The 12,993-nt window shown below is 40.4% G+C and overlaps 1 protein-coding gene across 3 annotated transcripts in view; it reads left to right on the top strand.

Moving 5' to 3' along the window:
* MACROD2 (mono-ADP ribosylhydrolase 2) overlaps positions 1-12,993 on the top strand; it is a 905,745-nt gene that overhangs the window by 624,408 nt on the left and 268,344 nt on the right. For all 3 annotated transcript variants that reach the window (XM_030021604.1, XM_030021603.1, XM_030021602.1), the window contains exon 8: positions 9,187-9,260. In XM_030021604.1, coding sequence (XP_029877464.1) covers positions 9,187-9,260 — 74 coding nt within the window. The remainder of the gene's footprint in view (positions 1-9,186; positions 9,261-12,993) is intronic.

The following is a 12,993-nucleotide window of genomic DNA, read 5'->3' as shown; positions in this document are numbered from 1 at the left end:
GTTGTTTCAGCTGATTTTCTTTATGTGCTCTTAGGAAATCTTTGATTTCCCTTAGAGAGGAGATAAGAACTGCGCTTCAGTAGAAATAATGTCAGATTGTTTTGTTTGTTCTTGTACGTGTACGGCCTTCACCAAGTACTCTGTTGGTTTTAGATAATCCAGCTAGGTCTTTGGGTTGCATCTGTCAGAGCAATTGAATGTGGTGGAAGTGATTCAAAGGATAGAGCTGGGCTGGCAATGCTGTCTGGTTTTTTAATGTGACTTTGTATTTTTGTCCATTGTCTATGTATGTTTTATTCCTCTGAAGTTTCTCAGACTTTTTATACCATCATCTCCCTTCATTTTGCTGTGGTAGCTTGTCTTCCCTCACGTCCCTTATATACATGTGTATCCCCAAGTCCTTGTACTTGTAACTCCTGTCACAATGTGCTGCCTATTCTAGTCAAAATACTGAAAGCTCCAGCAAAGCCAACAGCCCTCATACTGTCTCTGCCAGTTTCAGCCCTTCTCCCCAAAACCCTGCACCTTATCTTGCAGCAAGAGGTCCTGTGCTCCTTCCCTCTCCTCCTCTTCCTCCACCCCAACCTGCTGCACTTCAGTATGCTTTCCTGGCTCCCGCTGTCTGCACAAAGATCTTGTCAGTAAGAAGAGCGAGCCTCTCATAGCTATTTCTCCCCCTGGCCAGGCTGTAGTGGCAGATGCATTGATAGGCATCAGGGACTCAGCAAGGAGAGGCACGTTGAGAATATCTCAACTTCAGGCGAGCCTTCAATTAGAGCTTGCAATCAATTGCAAAATGCATTTCCATAGGGAACCAGGCTTTATGAGGTCCAGGATTGTTACTTTATTCCTATTGCTGAACAGCAGATCTCTGGATGCTTAGGCTTCCCTCAGAGCTTAGAGGCGCTGTGTGTTAAGGAGGGCCTGGGATAGTGTTAGTAAAGGATAAGCATCACTTCATTGGACCACATTTTTTTTAGAAAAACTACAAGTTTCAAGTGGAATTCAGAGTGTTGGGGTGCGGGGAGGTTTGTTTGTTTTCTATCTCTTGCAGCATTAGCAAGGGACTTCAGGAAAGTAGGATTGATCCCCTTACACATTGCTTTAGTTGAGAACAACAGGGCATTTTTATTTAAATCAGTGGGTAGAATAAATGTTTAACCTTGTTGGGGTTGTAACTACAATGAAGCCAATATCCCATTGCTGTTCAATTCAGTGTATGATGGGAGATTTCACAGTTGACTAGTGCTTTACACTTTGTTTCAAATTACTTTTGCCATATCATGTTGCCACCCTAAAAAAACAACTTGCTTGCTACATATGGATAAGTAGAAGATGAAATACTCTGCATTAAGGAGCTCATGTACACTTTGAAACCTCTTTTCAATTAACGTTTCTCTGTAGAACACTCATTTCTGGAATAGCAATTCTGGATATGGTGTAGAGTGTTTTAAGAAGAATGATGTACTTGAGCTCATGAACAGCTGTATACATGTGTCTAAACGGCCGTGTAATTTATACAGACATTGCATATGCAGTCTCATAGGTAGATTTTATAATTGCAAAACTACCTGTGTAAGTATATCTTTCACTTGCATTTGCATTGTATATGCTTTCTCTTACCATATGAGAATGCTAATTGCCAGAGTAGTGAGATCTTTTTTCCCTTTCAGTGTTATAGTGGTATCTTTCTGCTGTTTCTCCTATTATGCTCAGCTTGAAGCCTTAACGTTCCACATGGGCATTAGAAATACCCTGACAGACAGAACGGCTCTGTCACACAGCACAGTAAACAGCACAGCTATGAAGCAGCTTGCTTCCCAGAGAGTCTCTGAGTATTGCTTGCTATATTTTTTTACAAGACCATTAGAGAACCCATTTATCCATGATGTGGTCCCTTTGCAAGCATACTCCCTATAAATGCTGGAAAAAGAATGAAACCAAAATTTTGACTTCTAATAAAAATCTACTGACTGCTGCAGAAAAGTGAAATTCTTGCAAATGTGCAACTCTCCTGCAGAATCGCAGTATAATTCCTTCTGCAATAAGGTACTTATAGGGTGCTCTATTCCTCTTCAGCAGTGTAAGTGTAAATGCATTTTCAGTAAAATAACTTTTTTTTTTTTTTTTTAATCTTTCCTCCTAATGCTAATAAATATCAAACAGCTTGGTAAACTTGAAATCTTCTTTTTCTTTAGTGGAATCCTAAGACTTATTAGTGCAAGCCTCTATCTGCTCACATGACCTAAATAATTACAGTATATGTCTATATTCAGCTGACACTTTCAACACAATTATATGGCAGGTATTTTTCTGATTTTATCAATGTAATAGTGTGTGAAGTGAAGCATGGTATGACATCATGTGTTTCAGAGAAACAGCAGTGACATGGTTTTTCCTGCATCTCAGCCACCTTCTTCTTTGTAACTGACCTCTTTGACTGCAGCCATAAGCTAAGTCCAGATTTGCAACTCATACAGAAAAAGCAGCTGAGTTGTAGTTGATGAAGGTGGGTTGCCGTACTGATCAGAAAAAGAGACCACTGTCAGTCAGCACAGCAGTGAGCACACACTGGGCACCTTTTCTGACAAGCTGAGGCTGAGCCAGCCCTCTTGTCAAGAGAGTCAGTGCATCTCAGCCTGCAACTTGTCTTGGTTTTGCTGACTTGCATGAGGTTTATAATGTGCCCTGGTGCCAGCATTGACCCTGGTTGACTTAACCAGGGATCACCCAATGCACTTCTGTGGGTGAAGAAGGGCTCTCTGTCATTTCAGTACTCTACCTGCTTTGTGTCACTGTATCACAGCAGAGACATTCTTTTTCTTGCATTAGTTGCTAGATGCTTATTTTGGGTTTCTTTATTAACCATATTCTACCAGCTGCCTCTTTATCATGTCAGCGGTTGAATGCAATTGGCAATCATTCTTCAGGAACTGTATGTATTTTTCTGTTGCTGCTGAATTTTTTCACTCAAGGAAAATGAAAAGGCATGTTCCTTGCTTGAGAGGAATTGAGATATAATGATTCCTTCAGAAGAATTGTTTTCTTTATGCATTTTGAAAATCTCTCATTCTCCTTTGACATTTTATATGCATGCTAATTAATTACTCTAGCACAGTCTATGAAGGATACAGTGAATATGTGCAGCTTGCTTTCTTGGGGTAACTGGGGTAACCGAAAGGTTACTGGCTTTTCACAGTACTTAATTTCACTGTCTTTCTGAGAGTTACTGTTTGAGTGGACAGAAAATAAGGTTTTCTCTGGCTGAATGAGTTCAATAAGGCAAGGTAGGTTATTTAGTAGAAGATTCATAGCTCTTCTGTTTAGTCTTCAATTCAGCTCATCCAAATGAGGGCACTGCCTTTCCAGGTTGTGAGTGTCCACAGCAATGATCAAGCTAGCAACTTGTCAGCTTGTTTATCCAATCACTACATGACCGTGGTTATTAGAAAAAAAAAAAAAGGGGGGTGTGAGGGGGTGGGCAGCAGGGAGGGGAGGAAAAAAGCACAAGGATAGCAACAACCTAAGCTTGTTGGTAGAATACTACCATCTCTTCTTCCAAACACGCCAGATTTACCATGGTAATGGGAATTGACCTAGCATGAGTGAATTCATTTTGACTACTAAAATATATCTTTGACAAGATGATTATATGGGATCAGTTGCAAGATTATACTGCTAGTTTCACAGCTGAAGGACAAGTGAATGTATTGAGTTAACCCTACCTCAGGCATGCTGGGCTGTGCATCTCATTTGTTTGCTTTTATTGTCATAAAGTGATATGGCTGAAGTGTGATGATTAGTGTGTTCTCAATAGCTAGCCTTAACCCACATGACCATAATGAAGCGCAGTTATTCCTGTCTCTTGTGATTCAGAAAGCATTTGTAGCACCAGTAATAATATTGGGTTTTAGAACATCTATGGAATAAATGCTTAGTGCCTTTATTCTTTTCTTCTTTTTTTTTTTTTTTGTTTTGTTTTGTTTTGTTTTTTTTTTTTTTGTTTAATAAACAAACCTGGGAAATGTCTTTATTTTCCACACCATCTGGTGCTGATGATTCCCACATAGCAAATACTTGATGCATGGTGAAAATACCCTGTCATACTGACTGCAGAGAGGGCCTTTGGTACACTTTCACAGTTTAAAAATGTGACTGTTGAGCTACTATTTGAAGAGCATCCTTTATGTGTTATTAAACATCATTGACAAACATATAAACTAAATAAGTGGAAGTTATTACATTTTGACAGTCATGTTGATTAAACAATGGGACTCAGGTTTGCATTTTAGAACACGGGAACAGTCTGCAAAATGTTGCATCTTGATATACGCACAAACATGCCAGTGTAGATTTTTTTCTGAGAAAGTATGAGAAACACATAATGGGTATTTGTGTTGATGTGCATTTGGTTCTTTTCATGATTTGCTTCAAAACGAAACCATTAAAACTGGCAAATAAGAATATTAAGATTGTGATGAGCCTTTCAGAAACCTTAGGGAAGGGAGCGTATTTTAAATTAATAAAAACCTGTCTATTACATAGGGTGTGGTAACAAAAAGAGATGCAGACCTTTTTTTACCAGGATGAGTTGATTTACAGAAAACATTGGGCATCTCTGTTAAACTGACAAATTCTAACACTTACCTCTGCAGCTACTGAAGTGATTTTCTGGATTGACATTTGCTTGTTAGTATTATAACCTAACTGATAAAATCTGTTATCATTATCTTCAGCTATATCGTATTAAAGGTTGATTATTTAGTACTTATGTTTTGTTAATGGGCTTTTCATGGGGAGGTGGCATTACCTGCTTGTAAATTAGACATTTTTAATAAGATGCAGCATTGGATTGAGCACAGTAAAAGAGACAGATAAAGCTACCAGTGTCTCCATACAAGTTGGGAGCCCCTTAAATAGAGTTCTGTTAATTTTATCTCACAAAATCCTTCTTGCGCTGTTATTCATTGAAGAACTTCTAGTATATATTTTTCAGATACTGCACAGACAAATTAGGCATACGGTAACAGACACTCACAATAGTGTGAATGTTTCTCTGCTAAATCCCCCATGCACAAAAGGCTAAGCATTTACACTAGAGTGTCTAACAACAGGGAATTCATTGCATATTTTCCATATGTTGGTGAAACAGGGGAACTTATATTCTTACCAGTTGCTTTCCAGGAATAAATACAAAATGTAAGGTGAATTTAAATGTGTATCTCTGCAGTTACTATCTTTCTCAGTCCTCCACGTTCTCCTCTTCTAAAACAGCACATTTATTTAATATCAAATATTTCAGAATAATTCTGCCAGATCTTATCATGCCTTCTCTGGAAAATTATGGCCACGATGACTGCGAAAACTTGCACAGTGTACTGCTTGTTTCAGCAGCCATTTCTCAGGTTAGTGTTACAATTTCCAGGAATAAGGTGGTAAAGTCCTAGAAAGAGGTGTGGAAGCTCATAAGTTTGAAGACCTTTTAAAGCTTTCATAGGCTGTCACTGTGGGTAATATCTGCGCCAGGACATGCCAAAAGCAGTAGAGTTCAGATGAGGTATATTTTCTGTGATGGTAGTAGGATGGAGTTTTTGTAGTGGGGAGTATGAAGTCATAGTCATTGATCTTAGGGAGTGAATGTAGTAGTGTATACATCTATTAGCAACACGCAAAGAGGAGGAGAGGAAGTTTCGAAGTTTGGCTGTGGCTTGGCTGATGCTGGTACCCAAGTCAGTGTTAAAGCTGGCAGTGACTTTTCTAAAGGTGTATACAAAGGCAGCTGTCCTGTCTAGAGTGACATTTTAGCTGTGAAGCAACCTGGACAAAGACGTGAGAGTTTTCATAACAGTTTCTAAGCAAATTACAAAGATTTTGGAGTATCAAGTGTTTCTGGAGACACAGCTGCAATACAGCCTTTTCCCATATGGTCAGAGGGACAGGCACGTGGCGGTGGTCAACACTGACATACTTCCAGAGTTGGTAGTGTTGAACAAGCAGAGCAAAGCTCAGCCCAGGCCATGTATGCACATGGGATCTCTCCTTTATCTACCATGTCTTTCTAACCGTGCAGGACTTTCTGCACACCCTCATTCCTACTGACTTATCAGGCTTGCTCCCACTGTGGCATCAGCTGTAACGAATAAAACTGTACTTTAAAGGAGAGTTCCTGAACTGATTGGGGCACAAGAGGTGGTGGCTAGGATTTGTGGTACTTGAAGGGTTGGGAGTAGATCCTGGTAATAGATGGTCAGATGTGATTAGCGGGCACTGCAAAATGCAGAGGGCTGCAGTAAAATTCCCACTTGCTGAAGCAGCTCTTCAGGAACCAAAGATAGCCTGCACTGTTTTTGTGGTATAGCGGGATTTGTTGCCAAAATGTTGTCTGCCACTGGAGGATGTAGGAAGCCCAGTTCAAGTTGAGAGGCCTGTGTGTATAGGTAGGTACATGCTTCACCCCACACCTGTCCATGACGTACAACCTGCCAACCCTTCTTTTTTCTCCAGCCAAATAAACCCAGTGAAGTCCTACGGAGGCACTGCTTGCCTGTACCTTACGGCTAATGCTTCTTTGCCTTTTTGTGCCCTTGCCCTTTTCAGTATTCTGGAGGAGCACTCACTGCAGTAACATGGGCCAGTGTCACTCTTATTACTTTACCTGTTTTATCTTTTGTGAAATTGAGCCTTTAGCCAGAATTGCCTGAGCTGCTGCTCCAGCAGTTGGTTAACTGTGAGGCTCCTCGAGCTCATTTCTCTCAAGTAATTTGATTCCCACGTGCTCGCTGAGATTGCTTTTTTGCTGAAAGGAAAGTAGGGAAGGGGGATGGGTGCATGTATGGGAGCAGACCAGAAATATTATGGCAGACAAATGTAGTTTAGAGACAAAAACAACACAAAAATGTGTTTAAAAAGATCCCATCTCACTTTATCTCCCTTTAACCCAGTCCTGTAAAACAAAATGTTTTTCTGTTTGAGAATCAGAGACACAGGGTCTTTTGTGCTGGTGCAGGTTATGGAACAGGAGGCTAAATTCCATCCTGCTTCTGCATAAAGCTAATAAGGTAATCCCTTCATTAAAATTACCAGAAATGTGTATAAAATACTAATTAGATTTTGGGGGGGAGATAAGGTGTCATAAAAGACTTCCATGGATTTCAAGATATTTTCTGAAATCATACACAGAGTTGAAGGCTTTTTATTTTGGTTGCTGAACTATTTCCTTTACATTGTGGTTACTTAGGAGTAATTGAACACCAGTTTTCTAGATAAGCTTCTATTTAAGATGGTTAGTATGACAGCAGTTTTCTAAATAATGTACAATTTATGGAGAGATTCTATAAAATCGTCGGTGCTTTATCACAGTTTTGGGCAAATACCCTGCTGCAAGGGAGTGAAAAACAAGCCTGAAAAGTTAATCTTGCTGGAGGGAGAATTGTTCTGAAAATAAACCATTCAGTACATAAACAATGGTGTATCAGTTGTCTGAAATACGCATTTGTTCCTCTGCATGGCGTTCATTGTATGTCCAGGCAGATCTACCACACTCAGGGTACAGAATTTCTATGTTACAAAGTCCCAGTTTGTTAGATAGAATATTACTAATTTGAGCAGACGGTCTGCTTAGAGGTCTGTTATTTTATATGATGAAAATGAGGCTGTTGGAAGTGCCTGCTTTGGGTTTTGTTAGTGTTCATTAGTTTGTGTCGTAAGAAATATGCCTTGATGATATCAGCAGTGTTATTAAATGTCATAAGAATATATTTTCCCAGCAGCAGTGGAAGTATTCACAGTAACACTTGTAGGATCTTAGCTAATTTTCCATCTTGGACCTAGAAAAAAAGATTTCAAAAAATTTAAAAACTTACTTTATTGAGAAATGTGTGTAAAGGAAACACATGCTGAATGTCAGTATTACCCAAACATTGACTCTTTTACTTGCTACTCTTGCTGGATAGTTGTCATCTATCACTTCAAAACATTACACAGGCTGCTGGACAAAATCATTGCAGAGTCCAGTTACAGGGAGTAATGTTTTGGGGATGTGACTCAGGGTGGAAGGATTTTGTTGGGTTTTTTTTTCTAATCTAGCAGTGCACACGTCCTGAAAAAGTGTTAAAGAAGATACGAGTCTGGAGGGTAACATGCCAGGTCAAAAAGCTGGACACATCTACTGATTTTTGCAGTGTCTGCATTTCAGTTTATGGTGCAAGGGTGATGTATGATCTAAAAAAGGCTATATGTACACAGCTGTATGCCAAATTTCATTACTGTTTCTGTCTAGCCCCGTTGCTTGCTTGTACACTGTGCCTGCAGCTCCACCTCTTCAAAGACCGTTCTATTAATCTAACCTACTGAGAGCTATTCGTACAGCTTATGGGTTTTTATTTTTAAATCCTCACAAAAATGATTTGCTGCCCTCAAGTTAGGAATTTAAAGGAAAATTAAATTAAGGCTGCCTAAGTAATGAAAGCTTCTTTAGATTTGATAGATAGAGACCATCAAAGCAAAAAGTGTGTATCCCTGGAAAGATTTCTGATATTGTTTAGTGCTGGGGGGAGTTACTATTGCTAGTATATCATGCAACATCAGGCCTTAAATTCATATGCTTATGTTTCATGAATTCCTTAATTTCCAAAGTTGTTCATTGTGTTTTAGGTCATAAATTAAGAGATTTCTAACTCAACCATTTCTATCCTTATAAGGCCTATGGCACTGGGGTCATAGTGTTGTATAGTTTCGCTGACAGATGGATTAAAGAAAGCAAGCCTTAAGAAATGTCTGATTTTTTCTTGCATGCCATGAAATGTAAGCCTAGTATTTGTTACTGTGATATATGCGTTACATTGTTGCCTGCCTAGTATGACACATGTATAGCTCTCTATTGCTTCTATATTTCCTGAGCAGTGGAGCTTTCCCAACAAGAGTTGAAAAACAAACAAAAAAATCCAATAAAACATCACTGGCCCTATTTTCAATTTGTTTAACTGGGGGGGGGGGGGGGGGGGGGGGAAGTAATTGGTGTAACCTAAAACCTTTATACAAACCTGTGAAGAAGGGAGTTGACCAACTGTAATCCCAAAATAGTCCTGAAAATGGGGGGGTGGGGGGGTAGAAATCCAGATTTTTGTTTTCTTATATGTGTAGAAAAATGTATGCCTTTTATTTATCTCTCATTTCTTCTGTCTTTAGGTTTTCCAAATGAGCCTGCTGCTGTCATTGCCCTTAACACTATTAAGGAGTGGTTAAGCAAGAATCATAATGAGGTATGGAATAAAATAGAAATTTCCCAAATTTCTGTTTAAGGTTATGGTCTTTGACTCCAAAACTGTGAAATGAATAAACATAGGCTTGAGCCTCAAAGTCTTTTATTATTTCATCTTAAGACCAATGAAATCAGGTCAGGAAAACATAGCCAAGGGAAGATTGTTATCTATAAAAGCTATGCTGGATTTGAAGGGAAATACCTTTGTTTGAAACCATACTGTGCATTTCCTGTGCATTGTAGTCTTTCCTGGCAAAGTAAAAGACTATTCTCTTCCTAAGCTGTTTCTGAGCGTCAGAGTTTTCATGTAATAATGAGGAGATTCTTGGAAAGGAAATGTATGTAACAGTTGTCAGTGAAAACAGCCACCAAAGGTCGGCGGTGTTCCAGAGGTCACTTTACAGTAAAGAGCTGTATGATAATATTTTCTGGTTTCATAAATTTTTGGTTTGCTTACAGTTAAGTGTTCATTTTCCCTGGAACACTCACTAAATATGATACAGCTGTGAATCTTTAACGGGACTGGTTGTCTTCCAGTAGCAACGTGATGGTGATTATGCTTAAAAGACAAAAAAAATGCTTTCAACAGAATCATCTCCATATCTCCCCTTTCTAGTTTTTGTCTTTTCTCTGGTTTGAGTTCTTAGCAGGCTGATAGTTCCTAGTGTTGAGTTGGAGAAATGCAACAAAGAAGTGACAGAGCAAATAAAATAATCATGATGTCTTAAACTAAAGATGTGTCTGTTTCCTCATGATGACAGCCAGCAGATTTCAGACAGCTAGAGTTGTTCAGTATTTTTGTCTGAAAGTATTTGACAAAGCATCCAGTGGAGAAGCACTCAATACAGGGACATAATTAGTAGTATTTCTCCTCTAGCAATATATTCAGGGGGCCTTTTTCTCACAAGAATCTGATACGTGAGGGTATGAATTTAGCAGTTTTATGTGGTATGTTTTGGTTTTTACCAACTTTGAACTGAAAGGAAATACTACGATGAGATTTGAATGGTAAGTTGAGGTTTTAAAACCTGAAGGTACACTAAGGAATGCATACATGTTTGGACACTGGCTCTTTGTAGCACTGAGCACTTGGTAGCTTCCTGTGACTTAGAGATCTGAGCAGTGAAGCAGGAGTTGTGGATGGACAGTCTTCAGTCTTTGTTAACACCCTAGGTACCATCAGCCTAGCTCTAGGCTTACATTTTGGGAATCTAGTCTGTTAGTATGTAATTTTAACCATGTATTGGTTTTGTTTGGCAAGGTTTTGGTAGCGGGGGGGGTTACAGGGGTGGCTTCTGTAAGAAGCTGCTGGAAGCTTCCCCTGTGTTCGAGAGAGAGCCAATACCAGCCGGCTCTAAGACGGACCCGCCGCCGGCCAAGGCCGAGCCAATCAGTGAAAGTGGTAATGCCTCTGTGATAACATTTTTAAGAAGGAAAAAGTTGGGACAGGCGGTATTCGGCAGCTGGAGAGAGGAGTGAGAACATGTAAGAGAAACAACCCTGCGGACACCAAGGTCAGTGAAGAAGGAGGGGGAGGAGGTGCTCCAGACACAAGAGCAGAGATTCCCCTGCAGCCCGTGGGGAAGACCATGGTGAGGCAGGCTGTCCCCCTGCAGTCCATGGAGGTCCACGGTGGAGCAGATCTCCACCTGTAGCCCGTGGAGGAGCCCACGCCGGAGCAGGTGGGTTCCCGAAGGAGGCTGTGACCCCATGGGAAGCCCGCACTGGAGCAGGCTCCTGGCAGGACCTGCGGATCTGTGGAGAAAGGAGCCCACGGAGCAGGTTTTCTGGCAGGACTTGTGACCCCGTGGGCGACCCACGCTGGAGCAGCGTGCTCCTGAAGGACTGCACACCGTGGAAAGGACCCATGCTGGAGCAGTTCGTAAGAACTGCAGCCCATGGGAAGGACCCACGTTGGAGAAGTTCGTGGAGGACTGTCTCCCGTGGGAGGGACCCCACGCTGGAGCAGGGGAAGAGTGTGATGAGTCCTCCCCCTGAGGAGGATGAAGCGGCAGAAAACGTGTGATGAACTGACCGTAAACCCCATTCCCCGTCCCCCTACACCGCTGGGGGGGTTGGTAGAGAATCCGGGAGTGAAGTTGTGCCCGGGAAGAAGGGAGGGGTGGAGGGAAGGTGTTCTGAGATATGGTTTTCTTTCTCATTACCCTACTCTGGTTGATTTGTAATAAAGTGAGTTAATTTTCCCCAAGTTGAGTCTGTTTTGCCCGTGACGGTAATTGGTGAGTGATCTCTCTCTCCTGTCCTTATCTCGACCCACAAGCTCTTTGTTATATTTTCTCTCCCCCGTCCAGTTGAGGAGGAGGAGTGATAGAAGGGCTTTGGTGGGCACCTGGCAACCAGCCAGGGTCAACCCATCATAAACCCTTAAGTGTAAGGCTAGAACCTCTATGTTTGTGCTGCTTTGCCATCTTAAAATTTCTCTTAGTTGCAATTTTACCACATAATTTAAAAAATAAGCTAAAAATCTTTTTTTTATGCTCCAGAAGTAAGCTTTTCTTCCTCAGAGGCTATGTATTGTATATACACCCCTTAATTACTTTTCTCTTAGTGGTATTACAAGAAACCTGACTTCATTTGGTAGACTGCCTATCAAAAGTGTAGAAGTTTTCTCAATGAACGCTATTTTCTGAGGTATTTTGCTCTATGGTTCAGCCATTGCTTCTCAACTATAAGACAACTTCCACTTTCAATACACTTTGAGTCTTCTCTTTTTCTCCTTTTTTTCTGCTTCTGGCCTGGAAACTCATATGCCCTGCTTGTCACCTTTCCCTCTTTCTTTCAGTTAGTGTGTTGCTTCCACATTTTTCTGGTTCCCTCCGTAGACTTCGAGTTCTTCCCCTTGTTCTTGGAAAGCTCCAGGTCTGTTTTGGAAGAAGACTTGAGGTTCATAGCAGTTAGTGATTGAAGTGACAGTGTTTGTCATATATGTTCATGACTCTTATCTCAGTTATAATAATTTTTTTATGTATTTTGACCTGCGTTTGCAAAATGCCACTGTATTTTTTTTTATGGTCCACACGGATTAGTGTAAACTATGAACACTGAATATGCATGATTCCTTCTTTCTCACTCTCTGTAAAAAATTCCCTTCTAATTCTTGGCCTCCTTGGCTGCCTAGCTCTATACCACCTGTCTTGCTCCCCACAAACTACAATTTAATCTGAATTCTTTTTAAATAAGTAGCTGTAGTTTACAATGTTTGGACAGTGAAAGGAGCCCAGGCTATCCTGACTACAAAACAATTGTTAAGAATTATCCTACTGATTTTACATCACAGCTGTTTTTTGAATTTGGACTAGTATAGCTAATAGTTGTTACATTAAATGTTTCCTAACTCCCTGAATCCCATACTCACCAAGCTGAGGTCCCATGCTGTTTGATGCACTTGAAGACGTACGTGTGATGCGTTTGATGCAATTAATACATATACATGAATATGACAATGCAGAGCTAATCCCCAAGAGCTTTTGTTAGTTTTTGAAGGGAGTACTAGATTTCAGTCTAGATACGTTTTGAAGGTCCAGTCATACATAGCTTTGTACTTTCTTGTACAAAGTTTTCCCTCTTTGTAAGGTTTTTCTGCAACCTACTGGCTTGAGTTTTAGACTATCGCGTACTAACATCTTACATGTCATAAACAGGTCAGCAGCAAAATAAAAATACTTAACAATTCTGTTGAAGGTAGCAGTAACTTATGCAGTGAAAGGCATCTT

Source organism: Aquila chrysaetos, chromosome 8, assembly GCF_900496995.4.
Source record: "Aquila chrysaetos chrysaetos chromosome 8, bAquChr1.4, whole genome shotgun sequence".
NCBI classification, from domain to species: Eukaryota; Metazoa; Chordata; class Aves; order Accipitriformes; family Accipitridae; genus Aquila; species Aquila chrysaetos.
The sequence above is the reverse complement of the archived record's forward strand: the minus strand, read 5'-3'. Positions and strand labels throughout refer to the sequence as shown.